This window comes from Lithobates pipiens, unplaced genomic scaffold (assembly GCF_037356315.1).
Source record: "Lithobates pipiens isolate NorthernLeopardFrog02 unplaced genomic scaffold, aLitPip1_a1.2 Scaffold_8, whole genome shotgun sequence".
NCBI classification, from domain to species: domain Eukaryota; kingdom Metazoa; phylum Chordata; class Amphibia; order Anura; family Ranidae; genus Lithobates; species Lithobates pipiens.
The window spans coordinates 269,965,526-269,990,350 of record NW_027507903.1 but is presented as its reverse complement, the minus strand read 5'-3'; the positions used below and the strand labels follow the sequence as shown (position 1 = coordinate 269,990,350).

The 24,825-nt window shown below is 40.6% G+C and overlaps 1 protein-coding gene across 3 annotated transcripts in view; it reads left to right on the top strand.

The window, feature by feature from the left end:
• The window catches only part of OTOGL (otogelin like), a 253,043-nt gene that overhangs the window by 28,635 nt on the left and 199,583 nt on the right, over nucleotides 1–24,825 (top strand). For 2 of the 3 annotated variants that reach the window (XM_077471956.1, XM_077471955.1), the window contains exons 6-15: nucleotides 370–524; nucleotides 2,023–2,144; nucleotides 3,664–3,869; nucleotides 14,330–14,457; nucleotides 16,314–16,420; nucleotides 17,204–17,310; nucleotides 18,524–18,649; nucleotides 20,930–21,038; nucleotides 21,129–21,175; nucleotides 24,292–24,437. In XM_077471956.1, the coding sequence (XP_077328082.1) occupies nucleotides 370–524; nucleotides 2,023–2,144; nucleotides 3,664–3,869; nucleotides 14,330–14,457; nucleotides 16,314–16,420; nucleotides 17,204–17,310; nucleotides 18,524–18,649; nucleotides 20,930–21,038; nucleotides 21,129–21,175; nucleotides 24,292–24,437 (1,253 nt within the window). Of the gene's footprint in view, nucleotides 1–369; nucleotides 525–2,022; nucleotides 2,145–3,663; nucleotides 3,870–14,329; nucleotides 14,458–16,313; nucleotides 16,421–17,203; nucleotides 17,311–18,523; nucleotides 18,650–20,929; nucleotides 21,039–21,128; nucleotides 21,176–24,251; nucleotides 24,438–24,825 lie in introns of those variants that run through there. The other variant, XM_077471957.1, reaches the window with a different exon arrangement.

Genomic DNA, 24,825 nt, shown 5'->3' with positions numbered 1-24,825 from the left:
ATACTACAGCTTTATATTTGCTTTATAAAATATGATGGGCATAAAATACCACTGGACTCCTATGTTTCTCAGAAGAAACTTCAGTTCATAAGGTAATATGAACAGTGTGAAAGAGGTCCTCCTTTTGTTTACTAGGACACTATGGAAATCCCTCCATATTATAGACTCAAGACCCAATCAAATATGTGTTTTTTTAAATCTTTTAAATCTCTGTTAAAATACTCTATATTCTATATGTGTTGTAGGATCGATACTAGGGCTATGGTGTACAGTACACCAAACAATATTAATAAAATGGCTTCAAATATGGGTGCTGTTTTTTGTGCTTTGTAACAGCTTGTGAATATTTTCTCTATCCATGTCTCACAGTACCAAACCTTGGCAAGGAAAGAGATGGCATTTGCAGAAGTTGGGGTCAATACAATTTTGAAACATTTGATGGTATCTACTTTTATTTTCCGGGAAACTGCTCCTACATATTTGCCAGAGATTGCAGTAATCCTGTGCCTTTGTATACCATATGGGTAAGTAAGTTCAAGTTTAAAATTAAGTGGCAAAAAGAAAAGAGTACACAGCGAAGTTTACCTGTTTATTTTTTGAAATGTATAGCTTAAACCTTCACCGGGAATGGGCAAATTTGAAAGCTTTCATTTCCCTGAAATGTTGGCACAATTCAAGATATTTCCTCAATGCTTTGCTGTTTTGGACAAAATGCATTGGAGTTGGGGGCACGGGTGTAATTAAGGTGGTTTATGGAGTTTTTAAGAGTGCAATAGGTTTTAAATGTCTCCTTATGCCGTGTACACACGACTGGACTTTTCAACGGGCTGAATTCCGTCTGACTTTTCGACGAGCTTTCGACGGACTTCCGACGGGCTTCCGTCAAATCGGACTTGTCTACAAACTATCACACCAAAGTCCGACGGATTCGACCGTGATGACATATGACCGGACGAGAATAAGGAAGTTCATAGCCAGTAGCCAATAGCTGCCCTAGCATCGTTTTTCGTCCATCGTACTAACATACAGACCAACTGATTTTTTGATCGGACTTGAGTCCGTCAGAAAGATATGAAACATGTTCTAAATCTAAAGTCTGTCTGATTTTTCGACAGCAAAGGTCAGATGAAGTCCACACATGGTCGAATTGTCCGACGGATTCATTTAGTCTGACCTTTGCTGTCGAAAAGTCCGGCCGTGTGTACACGGCATAAGGCCTGGTTCACACCTATGCATTTTTTTTGTGCTTTTTCAGTTTTGCAGAAACACACTACAGTCCATTTAACATGGTTTCCTATGGATGTAGTTCACATCTGTGCATTTTGTGGAAAGGGCCAGGAACTTTTTTCTGTTTTTTGGTTCCAAAGGCTTCAATGGATCAAAAGTGTGTATTGAAAAACGCAAAATGCACCCGGAATATGCAAACCGCAACCTGCATAGGTGTGAGGCTGGATTCACACCTATGCATTTTTTGTGCTTTTTGCATTTTGCAGATTTGCACTACAGTTCATTTAACATGGTTTCCTATGGAACACGTTCTGTAATGCAAATCTGAAAAATGCAAAAAGCACTAAAAATGCATAGGTGTGAATCAGGCCTGAGGCTGGATTCACACCTATGCAGTTTTAGTGCTTTTTGCATTTTGCAGATTTTCACTACAGTCCATTTGACATGGTTTCCTCTGTAGTGCAAATTTGCAAAATGCAAAAGGCATTAAAAATGCATAATCACTCTGCTCATCCCTCATTTTTGCCCTTTAAAGTTTGCCTGACATTTTAATCCACACATATCAACATTACAAAATCACAATATTATTTCAAGTAAAGTTAAAAGTATTTCCTACTTACCATGAGTAAAACACGTTTTTTTCCCAGCTCTCAGCCTAGGCACAGTGGGTCACATGATCTCTGGCCACCAATCATTACTACAAATAATCAATTGCTTGTAATCATCAGTGAAATATGAATAACAAAAATGCTGTATGTCCCAAAATACCCTTTAAATGCTTTCTTTTTTTATTAGGTTCACAACAGCCCTATTTGTGAGGGTTCTGTCTATACTTGTAAGAGATCAATCAGTATGTTTTTCTCAAGCCAAGAGGAGATCACAGTTTCGGGTTACGAAGTGAGGAAAGGAGGTGTAAGGTAAGAAAGTATCTCATTACAATGGTATTAAACCCCAAACCAAAAATGTTTTTTTTTTTTTTTTTTGCAGTTTACCAATTATTAGATGTGGTGGCTGCGTTCATTTTATTTTTTTAGGGTTTTTTCCCTCATGTCTTTTCACCTGTTGATCTGGCCAGTAACATGCCTCCTATCTCCACTCTAAATGAAGGAGCCTTTGGACAGCAGCACTGTCAGTCTGGGGGGTGGGGGGTGTTATATGTACTAACAGATTTAGATACACTAACACATTGTAGCCAAACTCCAGTTCACACTGCATTTACACAAGTAGTTAGAGCAACATGTTTTTATCTTTTAGGATAAAGGATTTATATACATAAATAAAAGGTGGTCATTGTAAGTACCCCTGTCAGTGGTAAATAGTTTGTGTCAACACTCTTATTGATACATTTGCAGGAGAGCTTTTTATGTTGAAAAACAACAGATTAACTGGCTGGATCACGAGGTGAAAATAAAAGAAAGAAAGCCTCAAAGCAGTGTTACGGCAAAAAAATAATAATTAAAAGCCAGCAGCTACACATACTGCAGCTGCTGGCTTTTAACAATAGAACACTTACCTGTCCTAGAGTCCAGTGATGTCGGCTCTGCAGCTGATGTTTCCATCAGCTGTCAGCTGCTGCCACCTTGATTGTGGGTAAAGGTACTCAGCAGTGTAGCCTTACGGCTTCACGCCAGGAACCCTACTGCACATGCGCAAGGCTTCGCTCTTCTCTCCTACTGGCCCGGCCACAGGGAGAGGAGGAGGGAGCCCCCCTGTGATGTCACGTGGCCGTGGCCCGGACTCCGAGAAGTGGGAACAGGATACCTGTCTAAGACAGGTATCCTGTACCCCCTCCCCCCTGAAAGGTGCCAATTGTGGTGCTGGAGGGGGGGGGGGGGAGGAGACAAATGAGCGGACTTTTGGGTGGAAGTCCGCTTTAAAAAGAAAAATAATGCAGCCATCATGTCTAAAAATTGGTAAGCTGCAATGTAAATGTTTGCTTTTGGGTTTAATATTGCTTTAAACAACCGTTTTCCTAATACTTAAAAAAAGTTTACAGGACTATAGGTGACATCTAGATCATTTTAAAACCTATACTTTCCAGATGACATCACTAAAAATATATTTGATATTATTAATTAATTAATAATTATCTATTGATTATTGGTTGAAAAACAATTAACAAACAAGCTCTAAGCATCCCCGCTTTGGTTGAAATATTTTTAATTTAAAAAAAATTAGGCATTCATTTGCGCAACTTTTCTTTCAGTTTGAAGTTGCTTGATTTTCATTGACATAAAATAACCAAACCACATTGCTGTTCTATGCTTAATTATTTGTGATGGGCTATTTCATGTCATTGCATGCCTGCTTTCTTTCCCTATGTAGTAATACACTTATGGTAACAAGCAAAACGTGCATTGTTTAGATGGGGCAAACCAAAAGATGGTTTTGGCAAGTGTCTGTCTTTAAATGTGATTTTCTATTGTCTACTGCCAGGGTGATGTTGCCACAGACAGTGGAAAATGTATTTATTGAGAGGCTAGCTGACTATATACTAGTAAAGACTACCTTTGGATTTTCTCTTGCCTGGGATGGAGGATCTGGAATATATATCAAGCTGACAGAAGATCATAAAGGCAAACCTTGTGGCCTGTGTGGAAACTTTAATGGCAACTGGACAGATGACCTTACAGTACAACACAGTAAGCAATACGTTTATTGTAGCATCCTCTCACACAGGCCGCATATACCTACAAAAACCTTGTGTTGGGCCTTAGATGTTCCAACAGTCAGATTTTTATCCCAAAATATAAGACTTTGTTGCTATCCACTTGGGAGTTTTGGGCATTTCCACATCTTCTATTGTATTTCCCATACTATAAAATGAAAAAAATTTCCAGCAAGGACAATGGGAACTTCTCATAATGGTCAAAGCCACTCAGACCCAGGAATTCAAGTTCAGAGAACTTGTCACTATAGCACTAAAGAAATAGAAGAAAGTTTAACATTTCAGGAGCCACATAAACTGATATAACAGTTTGAATGACCTAACCTGTTAACACAAAAAAATATGTCATGCGTTCATACCTTCAAGTTTTAGTTCTTCAAATGTTTCAGTTTTATGTATTGGAGTGAGTACAGTTTTTATGACATGACATTATTGAAAGCTTAGGTATTGTCTTTGTGTGTTTATGAGCTAATTTGTAACATGCATTTGGAAAGCTACAGTATTAGCTTTGAGGTCCTAAATGGTTAGTTTAGCCAAAACCTGATATTACATGTGTAGGAAAAGTCTTATATAGTAGTTTGGGTTTTCACTCTTACATATCTTGGGTAGACTATGGGGCAAAATCTCCTTTCAATAGTTCCCCGATCTTTTCTTGGGGACATTAGACACCCACTGCTTCTTGTATAGTATAAGCTTCCCCAATACTCCCTTTGTAAAAGCCGCAATAAGTATGTATGGCCAAAAACTTAAAGTTAACCTCTGCTTGCATTAAACTTTCTACACTGCTAAAATTACTGTAAAGCATTTACCCAGAGATACCTGTACATTTGAATATGCCCTCAGTAGCCCCAAAACCTAGGGCACTCAAGTTTCTAAACCACGGCTTCAACTTGGAATGGTGCCTAGCTGAAGGCCTTGGGTTTCTAGGCTCATAAGAGTCTAAATGAATGTGCAGGTACCTCTAGATACCTTTCTTACAATCATGCCAGTGGTTTAGCGGGTTCAATTCAAGCACAGGCAGAACAGACAGAGAAGTAGCTACAGACGGTTTTCAGAGTTTTATTTCTCACATGTACTTGTTTTGGCATGCGTTATATTATATCTGTATATTCATCCTGGGATGCATACTGTATTACCTACAGTATATTGAGCAAGATCTACTACATGTATTATATATATTATGTGCACTGTTTAGACAGACTGATATTCATAGATAGTGAATAATATTACATTTCAATATTTAGTATTTCAGTGTGGATTTTGAAAAGTAATTATGGAATAGTATGCTAAATTATAGATGTTATGAGATGAATATGTGTACTCCCATGGCAGACCTTCTTCTGAATCTGCTAGCTGCTTGGTTGCCTCTGGCTTCAGTACCTTTTGGGCCACAGACCTGAAAACAGCATGAAATATTTAAAGCCCTGATCTGCATACCAAATGGTAGCCAACTTGTTTGTTTCATGACATGTTTTATTTTACATGCTATGTAGTACTATGCAAATTTGCATTGATTTGTGTATTTTTTTATTATTGGGAATGGTTTGATACTTACAAACTAGTGTTGATTGGTCATATACAGATTGAGTAATCCAGCTGCCCCCCCCCTATGTGTACATGGTCTATATGCCCTCATCCTTGACTAACGTTGTAAGTGCATATTTTACTTAATTTGTTAAACAACATGGTTTTACATTACTGCACTATGAGCATGTGCGCTGGGTTTCTTTGTGTTTACCTGCCAATGTGTTGTAGCACAGATCATAAACTTGCAGAAGAGGGGTCATTCCATGAGCTGGAATGGATGCTGCTGCAAGCCAGCAGTTTTGGCAAGTTGCAATAAGATGCTAAAGATGGTGGTGATTTGGGAATATTTTTATTTCCACTCCGATAGCTGTGAAAGAGTTGGGAAGTATGCTGCTGTGGTGGGTGTAGGAGAATTCTGCAGAGGTTCTAGTCTTCGCTTTACTTTGCTCAGAGTAGCCCTATTACCCTTTTCCATGGCATACCCTAAGGCAAAATTTAAATATTAGAAGTGTACCTCAAAGTCACCTGATCTCCCAATATTATAATCATATATATTTAAAGAGGAGGAGTCGCCGGTATAAATACAGTATAGAAATCTACAAAATGTTAAATATGTAGCTAAGGTTCTACGCCTCAGTTGTACACTACAAAAAATACAATGGGACAACCAAAAGACAGTGGAGCATATCATCAAATGAATGCCAATCACATTTTTATTATTCCATAACCTAACAATACATTACAACAAAAAAGTTTTTTATCATATAAGGCATGCACCTATATATAAAACCATAACTGGCCAATTATTTAAAAACAGAAAGCAGCTGCAGCTGTTCTCCTCTGTACCACCCTTATATATCCTAAAGATTAGAGTAGGAGTGGGGCCCAAACACATTAGTAACAATGTCCTGCATATCAGATTACATCATATCCATTGGGAGTACACATAACCTCCTCAGTAAGGGTCCTCTGTGTCTGTCACGTTGAAGGGATAAACATTATTGTATTCCCCAGAAGAGAAACTAAATGGCAATAGAAGAAATTAGCAACAGTCCCATCAACATATACATTAGTAGAAGGATCTCTCTTTAAACACAGGACTTTATTAAGGGCTGGTCGCCACCTCATTCAAGAGAAAAATACATGAAGGTCATTATGATGAAAGACTCCGATAAGGAGAGAAGTGTGTTATTTACCACCCATGTATTTTTATATAACCAGAGTTCATGGAGCAGTAATATGGTGCAACTACATCACTTTTCAAAGGATCACTAGTGTCCATCCATACTCAGCCCAAAGAGATGGTGCAGATAGTGTAATGAAACAGATTGACCTTTGTGTACCATAAAAGCAGAGGCACCAGCCTCTATTACTGGGGTGTTACCAGTCCCTGTGTATTATCCTGATCCATTCCCAGTCCTGTGTAGACATCCGGGGTGGAGAGAGGGGGTTCCAGCAGTGATGGTTTTCCTGTTTATGCCGGCTGCATCAGAGGCAAAAACTACATCAACTCACCCTAAGGCCCTGAGACTTTCCTTTCTTTCACTACAAGTGTGGCGGATGCAGCATGTGGGATGTTGTGGAGGTGAAGGTGGAGATGTGGAAAGTGAGGAAAAAGGAGAAGGAATGCGGATATTTTGCTGCTGACATATCTCAATGAGGTGCTGCTCTTACTGAGCTCTCTGGTGTGTTTCCTTATGAATGTGGTATCCAAGTAGCTGATACTTTTACCACAGCTGATAGGATTCAGGCAGAGGCTGCAAACCACAGCTATGCTGTCAGCAGAAGATGCATTAAAAAAAGGCTAAATAGATTAAGAATTCTGCTCCCTGCAGTGCTCCACAAGCTGCTTCTGCCCTGGACAAAGTCTGTTCTGCTGTTCTGCTCTTCTTCAACTTTCCTCCTCTTTAATCAGTAGCCCCGATGGATGGTCTGCCACTTCATCATCCACCCCCTTCTCATCGATGTAACCCACTTTGCAGCAGTGTTAATTTTGTCAATGAACATTTTCGGAAACGTTTTTGTCAGCTGCATTTTTACAGTGATGAAAATGAAATGAAAAGTACAGCACTTTTTCGTCTACTGACAATTACTATGATGAAAATCAAATCCGTTTTGTGAAGGAAAATGTGAGGCAGGGACGTTTACCCTCGTGACCTAACTTCCGGTTTATAGAACACACCTCAGACCACTGTTCAGAGCACTGTTCTGAGGTGCGCATCTTCACTAGTCTCACGATTTGATTTGATTATGATTATCTGGTCAATGAATCGATATGATTCGATTCTGCAATGCATCACAACCAAAGAGGACACTCCCTGCATATAGCAGGACAAGGACAGAGTCCAGGATATGAGGGAGGGGTGGGAACTGAAGGATGGATGGAAGAATCAATGAATAAGAAAGGAGAGATGAAAGAGTCTGGGGATGGAGGAATCCATGTATAGAGAATGAAAGGCTGGAGGAGTCTGGAGATAAGAACTGAAGGATGAAAAAGATGGGGATGGAGATGGAAGAATCCATAGATAGGAACAGAAGGATGGAAGAGTCTGGGGATGGAGATGGAGGAATCCATGGTTAGGAACAGAAGGATGGAAGAGTTTGGGATGGAGATGGAGGAATCCATGGATAGGAACAGAAGGATGGAAGAGTCTGGGGAAGGAGATGGAGGAATCCATGGATAGGAACAGAAGGATGGAAGAGGCTGGGGATGGAGATGAAGGAATCTATGGATAGGAACAGAAGGATGGAAAAGGCTGGGAATGGAGAGGGAGGAATCCATGGATAGGAACAGAAGGATGGAAGAGGCTGGGGATGGAGAGGGAGGAATCCATGGATAGGAACAGAAGGATGGAAGAGGCTGGGGATGGAGATGGAGGAATCAATGGATAGGAACAGAAGTATGGAAGAGTTCAAAGATAAAAATGGTGGTGGTGAGGGTGGGACTGATGGAAGGAAGAATCAAAGGGAAGAATGTTAAGATGGTCATTATGGAGTCCTGCCGGGTACATGGCAGGGTTAGGGGTGTGATGGTCTCCTCCTAGAGTCCAGGGTTGGGGATGCCATTTTTCTTCTTTCTGTATAAACCTATTTTTTTAAAGTGGAGTTCCACTCAAAAGTGGAACTTCCGCTTTAAGGAGTCCTGACACACTTACATGCCACATTTGGCATGAAATATTTTTTTTGGGGGGGAGTGGGTACCTAGTTTTGACAGGTACCTGCTCTCACTTCTGTTTTGGCTGCCTAGGTGGCCCCTCCCTCCCTGCGATCTTCTGAGACACGTCACAGGTCCTAGAAGATTGCCTAACCATTCAGGACAGCGCAGTGAGACATGCACACCTGGCTGTGAAGCTGCAAGCTCTCACAGCCGGGTGCTCGTAGTAGTATTTCAGCACTGCAGGCAGGCAGGACAGAGAATGTAGGGTTTGGACGGCCACGTCGCTGGACCCTGGGACAGGTAAGTGTCTTTTTATTAAAGGTCAGCAGATACACCTTTACCGCTAAAGCTGCTCGCAGCTCAGTGTAAAAGTGCCCATAATAAACATAAAAAACAAGTGGAACTCCACTTTGAACTAAAAAGAATCTCACTCACAAAGTGCACTAATCTGGTGCACTACAAAGTACAGGCTTCACACATTACTGCTGGGAGGTCAGGAGGGATAGAATCCACAGCTGACATACAGCCCTGTGGGGCTGACCTTTCTCAGTGGCTACAGCTCCTTGCCTCTAGATGCTGGAGTTCAATTACTACCTTGTCCTGCAGAACCTACTTGCCCCCTACTACCTACACATTCAGAACCTCTTCCTCTCTCTTTAGGCCTTCTTGACATTTATTTTACTGCTGGTCATATGCATATATGTGGCAGCATGTAAGGGGCCTCAATGCTGAGCTGCCACATATATTCATGCTGGCACCTGCACAGTGACCGTGCTGTCGCTGACACCACCTGGTCACTCTTTATGATCAGGAGATGGTGGACTTCTGATCACGTGAGCAGAACATGTTATATGTTATGCCGCATACACACGACTGGACTGTCTGGTAAACTAGGTCCGACGGTCTTTCCGGCAGACTTTCGGCTGAGTTCCGACGGACTTTCAAAACGAACGGACTTGGCCACACACGAATGGACTAAGTCCATTCGAAAGTCCGTTCGTTTTGAACTTGATGACATAAACGGGACTAAAAAAGGAAGTTCAATAGCTAGTAGCCAATAGCTGCCCTTGCGTCGTATTAAGTCCGTCGGAATTGAGTCAGTCGGATAGATTTGAAACATGTTCTATTTCTAGGTCTGCCGGAGCTTTTTCCCAAAAAACAAACGGATTAGCCCACACAGGATCAGATTGTCTGATGGACTTATACCATCGGACCTAGTCTGCTGGAAAGTCCGGTTGTGTGTACTTGGCATTAGGCATTATGAACTTTAAAAAGGCTGGCTCCCGATGGATGGAAAGAGATTAATAAAGGAATAAATGTAAATGGCAGGTGTGACAATTGGGTAAATAATAAGATAAATATGTGATGCTTTAGTGCACATTATTTTACTGCACAAGTATGCAGTAATATGCTGCAAATAAGGGCAGCTTTTCCCGTGTCAGCAAAAAATGCTGGCTGCATACCCCAGTAAAAAAGAAAAAAACTTTAGCAACAGAAATTGAAAAAAAAAATACTTCCCTAAAATACTAAATCCCAACCACCATTTTTTTTTAAAACCTAGCAGATTATTTAGAAAAGTGGATGTACGATTAAATATTTTAATAAAACAAAATAAAAAACACTGCAAAAAACATAAATAGTACTCATAAAAAAAACTTCTTTCTTAAGAGTAAATGTTACGGTAGTGTTTGGATCAGTTTGTGGCTACTACTTTTACTGGCCAATTCAGGTCTATAACAGCCTGCTGAAAAATCAGGTATAGTTGAACCACATAAAAAGGCATCTTTTTTTTCAAGAGAAGCAGAGGCAACTAAAAAGCAACACAAAAGAATGAAAAACCCAAAGTACCATCCCTGAAACAAAAACCTACCTTTTTAAAGAGAAGACTTGTAGCAATAAAAAGCCATAGCAACATAAATGTAAAATTAATACACATGCAAAATAAGCTAAAACCCTAAAATAACATCACCTCCAACAAAACCCATTTTTTAAAGCCATGCAGCAAAAAACAAACAAAAAAAAAAAAAGAAAAAAAAAAAGAAAAGAAAAAGTGTGCTATGGTTAGGACAGCAGTCCACTGACCTCAAATCAACTAAAAAAATAAAATGAAAGACCCCAGTAATTAGAACAAAAAAATAAGCAGCAATGGGGTTGATTGCCCAATAAGCTAGCAATCAGAAATAAAGTAGTTTCCTAACTGACCCTAACCTCTCCCTCTGCAGTTTGCCAGCTTTCCCTAAAACCGTTTTGAATTCTCTTACACTACGCTGCTCAAAAAGCACCCTAATTGCTCTTTTCCAGCTGGCAATAGTTTTTCAAAAAAATCTCCTTGGTGTATCTGCCCACAATATTGCTGTGATCACTAATTTTGAACCCATGGTTGCAGTGAACCTCAACTGCATTCCCGTCTGACAGTAAAACTGCAGTTTCTCTCTGAATAATTTTAGAGAGAATGGTGGAAAGAAGTCTGGCAATCTTGATCTAGAAGAAACCACTGCAAGATTACCAAATGTTCACTTCATTGCCAAGTTTTGAACATGCACTAAAACTTGACTCACATTTTTGAAAACCTGGTAGAATCCTGGTAGTGACTCCATGAACCCTATGAAGAATCTTGACAGACAATTCGATAAATAAGGTTAAATCATATCCTATCTATGTCCATCAAGAGGTCAACACTATTGTTTATATACAGATTGAACATGAGTTACCACAGCATACTATAATACTGTAATGCCCCATACACACCATCAGAAATTCCGTCAGGAAAAACTTAGATGGTTTTTCCAACAGAATTCTGCTCAAGCTTGCCTTGCATACACACGGTCACACACAAGTTCTCAGAACTTTTGACCGTCAAGAACGCGTGACGTACAACACTACGATGAGCTGAGAAAATGAAGTTCAATGCTTCCAAGCATGTGTCGATTTGTTTCCGAGCATGTGTGATTTTTTGCACGTCCGAATTGCATAGAGATGAACACATTTTCGGATAGGAACTTTTTCCGACCGAAAAATAGAGAATCTGCTCTCAATTTTTTTCTGGCTGGAATTCTGTCAGCAAAAGTCCAATGGAGCATACACACGGTCGGAATTTCTGTCCAAAAGCTCACATCTGACTTTTGCTGGCAGAATTTCTGATCGTGTGTATGGGGCATTATACACACAGGGTAGGTATTTACTGAATATGAAATTACACCATTATATTAAGGTGCCTAACAGGTACATAATCTCCAGGGACAAGGACTGTATTATCTTGAACAAAAAAAAGGAACAACCTACTTTAACCGCCCTGGCGGTATTCCTGAGTCTGGCTCGGGGTGGAATTTTTATACCAAAAGCGGTAACCCCGAGCCAGACTCGGGACCGCATTGCTGAATGCAGGAGGATGCTTACTTATCTTGTCCCCTGGATCCAGCGATGTCCCCCCGCTGTGCGAGCGAGCCGTGCTCCGCTCGATCTATCACGGAGCCGGTCTCCGTTCCCTGCAAGCGTTGCAAAGCACGGGAATGGAGATCGGCGCCAAATTCAAAAAGTGAAACACACAGTATACATACAGTCAGGGCTGGACTGGGACAGAAATTCGGCCCTGGACGTCATCCAGATCGGCCCACTTACGTTTTGAGTGTCCCATCAGCATCCCCTTTACATCAGATTCTCATCGGCAGCCCCCTTACATCAGATTCTCATCGGCAGCCCCCTTACATCAGAGTCCCACCACCAGCTCTTTACATCAGAGTCCCACCACCAGCTCTTTACATCAGAGTCCCACCACCAGCTCTTTACATCAGAGTCCCACCACCAGTTCCTTACATCAGAGTCCCGCCACCAGCTCCTTACATCAGAGTCCCACCACCAGCTCCTTACATCAGAGTCCCACCACCAGTTCCTTACATCAGAGTCCCACCACCAGCTCCTTACATCAGAGTACCACCACCAGTTCCTTATATCAGAGTCCCACCACCAGCTCCTTACATCAGAGTCCCACCACCAGCTCCTTACATCAGAGTCCCACCACCAGTTCCTTACATCAGAGTCCCACCACCAGTTCCTTACATCAGAGTCCCACCACAAGTTCCTTACATCAGAGTCCTATCACCAGCTCTTTACATCAGAGTCCCACTACCAGCTCTTTACATCAGAGTCCCACCACCAGTTCCTTACATCAGAGTCCCACCACCAGCTCCTTACATCAGAGTCCCACCACCAGTTCCTTACATCAGAGTCCCACCACCAGCTCCTTACATCAGAGTCCCACCACCAGCTCCTTACATCAGAGTCCCACCACCAGTTCCTTACATCAGAGTCCCACCACCAGCTCCTTACATCAGAGTACCACCACCAGTTCCTTATATCAGAGTCCCACCACCAGCTCCTTACATCAGAGTCCCACCACCAGCTCCTTACATCAGAGTCCCACCACCAGTTCCTTACATCAGAGTCCCACCACAAGTTCCTTACATCAGAGTCCTATCACCAGCTCTTTACATCAGAGTCCCACTACCAGCTCTTTACATCAGAGTCCCACCACCAGTTCCTTACATCAGAGTCCCACCACCAGCTCCTTACATCAGAGTCCCACCACCAGTTCCTTACATCAGAGTCCCACCACCAGTTCCTTACATCAGAGTCCCACCACCAGCTCCTTACATCAGAGTGTCCCCCTCCCACATGTACTCACGGTTCTAAAGGCAGCCTCTCTTCTTCCTCTCTCCAGTCATGTGATAACAAGCGATAGGGGAGAGAGGAAGGAAAGTCTGCTGACCGTGTCTATCTCCCCCTGCAGGCTGGAGGGAGCAGAAAGCCTAATGCTCTCTCCAGCATATCTCGGAGACTGCTCCTCCTGACAGGAGTGAAATCGAAATCACTCACTGTCAGAGAGGAGCGGCTCCAGGACTGCACCAGACTGGCCCACTGAGCCATCGGCCCACTGGGAATCTCCCGGTAGTCCCGATGGCCAGTACATGCCTGCATACAGTATAATGTAATCTTACAGATTACATTGCTGTATGTAATTATTTCACATCTCCTTTGTCCCTAGTGGTCTGCCCAGTGCCCTGCATGCAGTTTTATCTTATAAAAACTGTTCTTTATGCCTGGAAACTGGAGATTGTCCATAGCAACCAAAACTGTCCCTTTACATGAAAAATTATTTTAGACCAGCTAGATAATAAATTGTAATCACTCGCAGAATTGAGCGATAGCGATTTGTGGGGAGATCCGTCATCAAATATTGAAAAGTAATGACAGTGACAATTCTGCAACTGAGCAAATTTCAGTGTTTTTGATTTGATTACATTATTGAATAATTTTTATTATTTTTATATTATTATTTGGTACAATTATTTATAATTATTTATTATATTATAATTTATGATTTCATTTTTCAAACTTTATCATACCCGGGATGTCTGCTAGACTGGTTTAGACAGATTTAAGTGAGTTATTGCTAAGAATTACAGGACTACAATATAAAACGCCAAATTTTCATGCAAAATAATTGTACCGCTTTTAGTGCCTAAAATCCGAAATAATCATACCACCAGGGATGTTAAAGTGTATCTATAAACACAGCATATGTTTACTATACCAATATGGGAAATTTTCATATTTAAAGTTTTGTTGAAAATATTTTTACTTTACTTTTTAATTTACTTGTACTTTACTAATACTTATTCTAATGTGCCATGGGAAAGTCCATTGTGTTGTCTGCCTGTATAAGATAACATTCTGAAATTCTTTTTATACAGCTGAGGAAACTACAGAAGATATTGCTGTGTTTGCTAACAGCTGGTACATTCAGATCCCAGATGAACATATTTGTGTAGAAACTTCGTCTGAATACTCAAATCCCTGTTCTGTGGATACTGTTCATGAGGTAGGTTTGGATGAGATTATCATATGTATTCTTGCACTACATTTCTCAGTGATCCTGTAGTAATACATTTCACCTACAACAATCAGCAACAACGCTGAATACGTGTCTTGATCTGTTGCTATGGGTTAGTTCCATTTTGTTCACTTTGATTATGCATTTGATATAAACACAAAACTCAACCCCTATCAACATTTTTCTAAAAGAAATAAGGTTCTGCTTGCACATTTTCGATCACTATCAGGACTTAAATTCCTTGCAGGCAACTCTTTTAACCAGCAGGGGGAATCATTTTCTTTCTGCATAGACATTTTGGGCTGTATTTAAAAAAAAAAACTTATCTTGATAAGGTGATGCTCATTTTTTATGCAAGTCTATGCCTGTTAAATGTTGACTTGATTTAAAAGAACAGTTATAATTCGCAGTAGCGGTTTGTAGAAAATTCATTCTTGGACATTTACCATTCAAAAGCCAACATTTTGATATTGCTCCAAAAACAGGGTTGAAATTCCCCGTAATAGGTTTTTAAATCCTTCTATAATACATCATGCCATCTGCTGGCCTCAAGTATCAAACTCATATAAGGCTGCCCAAGATATTGCATGCATTGGGTATAGTGTCTAGTCTTTGAGGCATGTGTTACTTGTGAACTTTTCCCCCTAGTGAACTGCAAATGATATAGTGGCTATAGCCATACCATTTAGCATAATTACCATGTTTGACTTTTGTGTGACACTGGGGGTTATTTATGAAAGGCAAATACACTTTGCACTGCAAGGGCACTTGAAAGTGATTTCATCATCCAATCACGTGCAAGCTAAAATGCTGTTTTTTATTTTCCTTGCATGTCCTCCTCGGATCTACAGCGATGCACTTCCAAGTGCACTTGTAGTGCAAAGTGGATTTTCCTTTAGTAAATAAACTCCATTGCTCAGATCTTTAAAAACATTATGGGGTTGATTTACTAAAGACAAACAGACTGTGCACTTTACAAAGTGCAGCTGCACTCTGGGAGAGCAGTTGCTCCAGAGCCTGAGTGAGTAGAAGCCCTGCCGATTTCCATCATCTAATTGTGTGCAAGCTAAAATGCTGTTTTTTTTCCCCCCTTACATGCGATTGGGTATTCTTTTCAAAGTGAAGCTTTCCTCATTTATTAAAGAGGAGCTGCACCTAAAAAAAAAATATTAAAAGCCAGCAGCTACTAATATTGCAGCTGCTGACTTTTAATAAAATCACACTTACCTGTCCGAGGTTCCAGCGATGTCGGCGGCAGATGACGAGCGATCGCTCGTCTCGCTGCTGCCACCGCTGCCATCCTCTGTCAGGGAATCGGGAAGTGAAGCATGACGGCTTCACTGCCCGGTTCCCTACTGCGCATGCGCGAGTCGCGCTGCGCGTCTCTTATGGTCCCCCGCTGTGTCTCTGGGAACTGTGTGTTTCCCAGAACACAACGGGGGGGCGGAGCGTCTGCGGGGGTCTGCGGCGGTCTGGCCGGAAGTGGGTGCAGTTACCTGGATTATCCAGGTAACTGCACCCCCCTCCCCCCTGAAAGGTGCCGATTGTGGCACCGGAGGGGGGGAGGGATAAGATTAGCGGAACTTCCCCTTTAGGGTGAAGAACCGCTTTAAGTCCTGGAGCAACTGCACTTTGCAAAGTGCACAGTCTATTTGCCTTTAGTAAATCAACCCCTGTGTGTATTCTCCCTGGTGTTTGCCTTGAATGACTCTGACTGTATGTCTACGCATGGTAAGGCAATCATTTCACATTTAAATCTATTAGATTTTAGAACATAGAGCTCATTCTAACTATAATATCATGTAACGTCAGTGAAGTGACTTTCTTATATTATTTTTATACAGGCAATGTTTCAGAAATGTCAGGTGCTCTTACAGTTCCCTTTTCTGAGCTGTCACGAAACCATTGACCCCTATTCTTACATTGCAAGCTGCATGAATGACTTGTGCAAGTAAGTACCTATAAACAACAATTGATATGTCTTTAAAGAGGAACTGCAGTCTGCTCACATAATTTTGTAATAAAACATCTTTGCCATTCTGAAGCTTCCCTCCAACCACTTTGCATATTATTTCATATATACTGTGCTCTTTACTTGCCAAATATGTTGCAGAAATCTCCCCCCACTGAGTCTGGCTGCATCCATTTTAACTGTGGGCAGTTGAAGCTGCTGTCTGTTCCCCTCCTGGATTTACACAGACACACAAAGGCACACCTCCAGCTCTGCAGCTCTCATTGGCTCTCTTATGACCCATCCCTACTCTCTTCCTGGCAATGAGAGTGAGAGCTGTGCATGATATCATAAGCCTGGGCTAATGACCAGACACAAAACAGGAAATGGACAATATAAGGTATTTACTGGCAGAAAAAAAAAGTTTTATTATCCAAAGTTAAAACAACAAGGGAAGAAGATTTTATAGATGGAAAGTTGAAAAAATGACTGAAGGTCCGCTTTACGGTGCCCTATGGCTGGCACGACAAACTGACATTTTTAAGACTTTATGCTGCCCATTTTGTGCACAAATTTTTAAAATAAATATAATTGTTACAGTAAATATTTAGCATTTATACTTAAGTCTGTAACCGCTATGCATTTTTAAACTGTCAAAAAAACCTGATGTTGCCCAATTGCAACTCTGGCAACTGTTAGCTATATGACAAAGTGAAATGTTTAGAAGCATCTGTAGCCTTTTTCAAAAACTAGTCAATGTTAATAGAATTTTTGTTACCTTAGACATGATGATGATGAGACATATTGTCGTGCTGTAATTGAATATGCAAGAGCATGTTCTCATTCTGGCCATCCAATTCGAGACTGGAGAGATGACTTCCCAGCATGCAGTAAGTGGTGTCTAATGGCTATAAAAACATTTACTGTATTTATGTGTAGCAATGTAAATATGTAAATCATGCCAAATGTACAGTAATCAGTAATAAATATATTTTTTTATCACCTAAGTGGTACACAAGAGTTAAAGCGGTAGCAAACCGCAAAAAAAATAAAAAATAAAAAAAATCATAAAATTCATCACATACTATAGGCATTCCCCAGGTTATGAACAAGATAGGGACTGTAGGTTTGTAAGTTGGAAGAGTACACTTCTAATTGTAACTCCAGCCTGTGCAGTGATGTGGGATGTTCTGGGTGCTTCTGCACATGCAGTCATGCTATTTGGGGCTCTTGTGGCCTTGCAGTACTGCAGTGTGGGATGTGTCCGATGCTGGAAGGTGGTTGTTCGGCAGTATACGGAACCAGTTTAGAGCTCAAGCAGCTGGCAATGACGTTGCACCACCTCCGTTCGTAAGTAGGAGTCGTTTGTAACATGGGCACTGCCTGTACCTGTTAGGTCTTGTTACTTCTGCACCCATTAGAGAGCTTTACCCTCTCTATTTGTCCTATTTACTTTTATAATTAAAAGGAAAATGTAAAAAAATCCTAAATTTTGAGTTGTCCACAGAACATTAATTGGGGGAAATTGTTCAATGGGGACACTGTGGGGGCCCAAGAGATTCCCTTAAATTGCAGGGTGGCACAGTGGTGTAGTGGTTAGCACTCTCACCTAGCAGTACGAAGGGTCGCTGGTTTGAATCCCAACCACGACACTACCTACCTCTGCCTGTGTGGGTTTCCCCCAGGTACTCCAGTTTCCTCCCACACCCCAAAGACATGCTGGTAGGTTAATTGGATCCTGTCTAAATTGGCCCTAGTATGTATGAATGTGAGTTAGGGACCTTAGAGTGTAAGCTCCTTGATGGTAGGGACTGATGTGAATGTACAATGTATATGTAAAGCACTGCACAAATTGATGTAGCTATATAAGTACCTGAAATAAATAATAAATAAATAAAATTGCAGGGATTTCCTTAATTTGACAGGATTTTGGCGACAGGAAGTAAAGGGAGATTTCACCAATGGGACACAGATGGCAGGAAAAAACTGACTTGCCCTATGCTATCCAAAATGAAAAAAGAAAAAGTTGTCTATAGTTCTACTTTCAAGACTATATGATTATATATATATACACACTAAAACGTATACTGTTCTGAATTTCAGCTGAAAAGTGTGAAGAGAATTTTGTACATCGTGACTGCATTAGCTGCTGCCCACCAACTTGTACTTATGAAAAAGAATGTTTAGGAAGCAATCTGCACTGCCTGGATGGATGCTATTGTCCAGATGGTAAGTACTTACCATACTGCAGCTTTTAACATAGAGTGACTAAAATAAAAAAGGAAGCTACCAATAGGAAAATAATCAGCAATAGATACAGTGCAAATTTTAATTTATTCTTCTGGTCTTTAAAGAAAACACAACCTAATTAAATTTTTTGGTCCGAATGCAATGCAAATTCAGCCATACAATCTGTATGGCTGAATTTGCATTGCACAGACATCGCATGTGATCGGCACAGCAGTGTGGTGCGAATCACATACAATGTCTGACATCGCTACAGTATGAGCTGGCACTCAGGGATTTTTCCACATATCCCCCTGTTGCCTGTTAAAGCTGTCTGCAAAGATCATTAAACATTTACAGACTGCTTGGGTAGACATTGAGCTCTCTGAATATAGATTAAAAAAAGGATCTACCACATTATTCTGGATAGGCAAGCTTCATAGGTTAAAGGTTAAAGGTGCCCATAAACACAGGAGATCTGACAGCTGTGCAGTTACGGTCTGACCACCTTCAGGCACTGCAATGTTCTGGGCCCCTATAATGTTCCAGCTTAATTTATTGTGGGGTGACCCTGGCAATCAAACAAGATTTTATAATCTGTACAACTGATCATTATCTCTCAAAAACAGACAGCTGGATTACATCTGCTAATGTCACATAATGGGGTTGATTTACTAAAGGCAAATACAGAAGACTTTGCACTTTTGCCAGTGCAGTTGCACTCTACAAGTGCCGTTGCTCAAGAACTTAGTAAATGAGGTAAAGTTTTGATTTAGAAAGACTACCCAATCACATGCAAGGAAAAAAAAAAAAACAAACAAAAAAATAATTTTTGCTGACACATGATTGGATGATGGAAGTCAGCAGAACTCTCCCTCATTTATTAAGCTCTGGAGCAATTGCACTTGCAAAAGTGCACTGTCTATTTGCCCTTAGTAAATCGAGTATGCTGTCATAACAATAAACTTCTATCTGAAAGCCAGCTGACAGGATCACAAGGCCAGCACCAATGGATCACAAATTGATCCATTGGTGCTGGCGTAGTGATTCTGTTGGCTGGACTTCAGATAGAAGATTACTGTTATGACAGCATACTCAATAGATCTCAGGCAACTCAAACAGGTTTACTTGTCCAGCCTTATTAGTCTTATATGGGAGAATGTACATACTATGGGATACCCATGTATTCACTGCTGCATGTTTTTACAATGATATTTAATACATTTTGATATTTTATTTCACTTTTGAGCACTTTTCCTTCTCTACTGGGATTATAGTGGCAGCTTAAAAAGTCCGCTTTTCATTTTCTTCCTTATTCAGTTTACTTAAAGTGGTTGTAAACCCCCGATTGCCACTTTTACTTATAGTTAAGCCTAGAATAAGGCTTACCTTTAGGTAGTGGAAATATTTCCTAAATGTGCGCCGTTTAGGAGATATTTACCTTGAAGAAACGGACCTCCATGCCGTTTCTTCACTTGCAAGTGCAGTGACTGACGACGCCCGTGCGTATGGCGCTGACGACTCCCGTGCTTGTGACGTCATGCGACTCCGGCCAGTTACAGAGCAGGAGTCCGTGGCCCTGGAAGGAAGAGGGTTGAAGATGAATGCGGCCACCAGTGGGGACAGCGCAGGCTTCTTTGCAGGTAAGTGCCACATAATGCGATTCATACTAGCCCATTATGTTTTTGCTTTGCTGTGGAAAAAAAGAGGAAGTAAAACCCATCAGGGTTTACTTCCTCTTTAATTGGATATGGTGCCACGCATTGTGGTTTCTGTCTCCCTTCTTTCTCCTACATTAGACCACATGTAAATATTGATGACTCCTGCTCAATACTAATCAGTCACTTTCACAGCCAAAGTCCCAATAATTACCTTGTTTGCAATAAGGTTTCCTCCATAAAAGATTCCCAGTTCTTGCCCTTCTATGTATCCATACCTCCCTAATTTACTAACTTTACAAGGAGAGCCTCTAAAGTGATCCCTTTCTCCTAGGCTGCATTTACAATAAGAATCAGGACAGCCAGATCCTGCAACCTGAATTTGTAAAAGATTTGTGAAAAATTGTATAATGAAGATTTTTAATTCATGTACTGAGTTCATTCTGCTTAACTATTTATTTATTGTAGTATCTTAATTTTTCACTTCAATAATAAATGTGGAAATGTAGCCAAATGCTGACAAAATGTATGATCTGACTTCCAGCATAATTGTTATATTGCTATCAAAACAAATTTTTCATTTGTTCCCAACACGGTATGCTTATATATTGTCTAATTGAACTAGGTCTTATCCTGGACAACGGAGCTTGTGTTTCAGTAACTAGCTGTCCTTGCATTTACCATGGCACGGCCTACCCAGCGGGTTCTAAGATAGAACAGGAATGCAGCATGTGGTAATAAATGTTTATTAGCATACTTGACTGTATGATTGCTTCATCTATTCCTAATGATGGCAAAACCTCATGGCTTGTTTTGTATTGCAGCGTTTGTGCCGGTGGTGTTTGGAATTGCACAGAGCATGAATGCCCAGGTATTTTATTTTTATGAACAGTCTCTGTATTTTAAATGTTTATATATATATATATATATATATATATATATATATATATATATGTACTGTATAATATATTATTGTTGACCTAACAGTGAATACACAATATATGAAACTGGGAGGATCTGTTTCTGCTGAAACACATAGATACACCAGTTCAGGGAAAGGAGGCCTTTATTTTGTATTTCTTTTCTGACGTCTTCATGTTTTAAGATTTAATCACCTTTTCCAATTACTTTAAATATTTAATAAGGTATACAGTGTTAGTTTGGAAAGCCTTGCCATTTTTTCCATAATTTAGGTGTTTCTAAGTGTATCTGCTTTGCTGTTGGGAACTTTCTTATATCCAGCATGGCACACCAACCACTATAATATTGTTCAAATGACAGCCAATGTGTAGTGGTATGGATTGGCTCACTAGTTCTACACGACCCCCTGCAATGGCTAATACAAATCAGAGTTCCAGCCTAAAAAAAAAGTAAAAGTCAGCAGCTACAAATACTGTAGCTGCTTACTTTTAATATAAGGACACTTATCTGTCTATAGACACAAATTTAAGGAGACTCTTTACTCATTTGCAACTCCCCCCATGGACTCCAAGACTAGAATAGTAGTTTCAATAGACTTAGAGAAAGCTTTTGACTCAGTCAATTATAAGTATATGTTCAAGGTTCTGGAAGCTATGGGATTCGGGCCGCGGTATAGGAAGTGGATTTCCATGCTTTATAGGCATCCCAGGGTGGCTATAAGGCTGGGATTTTCAATATCTGAGTTTTTTGAGGTCGCTAGGATCACCAGACAGGGATGTCCCTTGTGCCCCTTCCTGTTCGCCCTTGCCATGGAGCCCTTTAGCCGTTGTGCTTAGGTCATCAGGGGGGATACAGGCTATTAAAGTGGGTACTAGGGCTATACGCTGATGATATGCTCCTATTCCTCAATGACCCGGGTTACTCACTGCAGGCGGCACTAGATATTTTTGAAGAATTTGCTAAATTTTCAGGGTTGAAAGTGAATTGGAGCAAGTCATCTATTCTTCCCCTTGATGCAGGAGCCAGGCAGAGGGCCAACCCAAATCTGCTGCTACAATGGGTTACCTCCCTCAAGTACCTAGGAGTTAAGCTCACAGCAAATATACATGACTACATGTCCCTTAATCTACTCCCATTACTGACTTTAATTAAACAAAAGGTCCAAGCTTGGACTAAACTTCCACTGTCCTTGATGGGTCAGATCAGCCTGCTCAAAATGAAGATTCTCCCAGTAATTCTATACTTCCTACGGCATGCACTTATATGGATACCAAAATCTTATTTTAAGAAGATTGATGGTATTATCAGTTCCTTCCTCTGGACACACAAACCCCTCAGAATAGGCATCAAAGTGTTGCAGGAACCTGGGGATCATAGTGGATTAGCATTGCCTGACTGACAGAAGTACTATTTGGCTATCCAAATGGTGTTTGTCTGTAGATGGTTAGTGGTGGATGATGGAGATGTGGCCAGTGTGTTAGAGGCAGCCCATCAGGGGTCATATGAAAGTTTGCATTTAGCTCTGTTTAGGGGTACTAAATTTGATCTACCATTGACATTAACAATGAAGGCCACTATAAGAGCATGGGAAGCTGTGGTGAAGTTGGCGTGTCCTAGTTATCTGTGAGTCACCCCATCTGGCCCTCTGTGGATGAACCCCACATTGTCCCATTTTTATAACCTGCCAGATCCCATGATCTGGGCAATCAATGGGATAAAAGCATTGAAGGACATAACTTGTTTTTGGGACCTATTGACCTTTTCCCAACTGAAAGCGAGACACGACCTTGCTAATTCTTACTTATTTAGTTTCTTCCAAATCTGGCATGCCTTTCAGATACATTTTCGGGAGGTGAAAGTGGAGTCTCTACCCTCAGATCTTGAAATTTTGCTGACAGTATAGGAACTGGCCAAATCCCTTTCAGTGACCTACAAAGAATTTTTCAAAAAGACGCCACAGGCCTTATCTAATTGTAGTGAAAAGTGGGAAGCAGAGGTTCCTGACATACAAAGAGAGGATTGGGATGATCTATGGGCGCAGCCCTCTAAACACCCTGTGTCAGCTAGAGATAGATTGATCTAATTTTCTCCATAGGAGTTACTATACCCCGGCTAGGTTAGATAAGATTTTTCACATAGTCTCGGCTGAGTTCTGGAGATGCTCTTGAGACGTTTGTAATATGCATGATAGACAGTTGGACTATGTTAGTCAGAAATGTAAATGCTTGTATTTTTGGGCCCTGCGTGGCCATGGATCAGGCTAATGTCACAATGAATGTTGTATGTTATATAAAAAAAACTCAGAATAAAAAAAATAAAAAAAGGCTCGGGTTGGGATTTTACTATCATAAGCGGTAACCCTGAGCCAGACTCGGGATTGCATTGCTGGATGCAGGGAGGACAAGGAGAAGTTACTTACCTTGTCCCCCGGATCCAGTTCTCCGCGCTGTGTGATCGAGCTGTCCTCCGCTCGATTCACACAGTGCCGAATGCCGCCGAGCTCCGTTCCCTGCAACGTTACGGCGCACGGGAGCGGAGATCAGCGCCAAATTCAAAAAAGTAAAAGTACACAAAACACACACAGTACTGTACTCTTACAGACTACAGTACTGTATAAAAAAAATACACACCCCCTTTGTCCCTAGTGGTCTGTGCAGTGCCCTGCATGCACTTTTATATTATAAATACTGTTTTTTCTGCATGGAATTTGGAGATTGTCCATAGCAACCAAAAAGTGTCCCTTTTTCAGTGTTTTAGGATTTGATTACATTATTGAATCATTTTTATTATTATTTATTATATTATAAACTTTATCATACCCGGGATGTCTGCTAGACTCTGGTTTGAAGAGATTTAAGAGAGTTATTCCTAAGAATTACAGGACTACAATATACAACGCCAAATTTCCATGCAAAATAATTGTACCGCTTTCAGCACCTAAAACCAGAACGAATCATACCGCCAGGGAGGTTAAAGTGAACATTAGGCCATACAAAGAAAACCAGCATACCTTTTATTATGTATACATGATATATTTCTACATCAGTCTTTATTATTCTTTTGTAGCTGAGTGCTCTATAGTTGGAGATTCTCACTTTACGACCTTTGATGGACGTTATTTTACTTTCCTGGGCATATGTCAATACATCTTGGTCAAAGGAACTGGAAAAGATAAATTCACCATCATTTTACAAAAGTTTTCATGTGATCAAGTAAGTGCAACTTGTTTGAAGATAATAACCAAAAATGTAGTTTACCACAAAATTGCAGATGAAATAGGCAGGTCCACTGAATTTTGTGTAGTGGAACTGTCTATCTCGTAATCTTAAAAAGAAAATCTGGGAGCTGTTTGGTTATGTATACCATTTATGTCATATATCCACATAGTGAGTGATAAGGCAAGCAGACTGTATATATTGGTACTATACATGCTTTTAACAATGATATACTTTTAGGAAAAACTGTCTTAAATCAAAATGATGATTTTTTATATATTTATTTTTAATGGGTGCCTTTAAAATCCTTATTGGTTCCTTCTTTATCTGGTGAGAACTGAAGTCCATAAAGCAACATTGTTGTTGAGAGGTGTCTTTGCAGCAG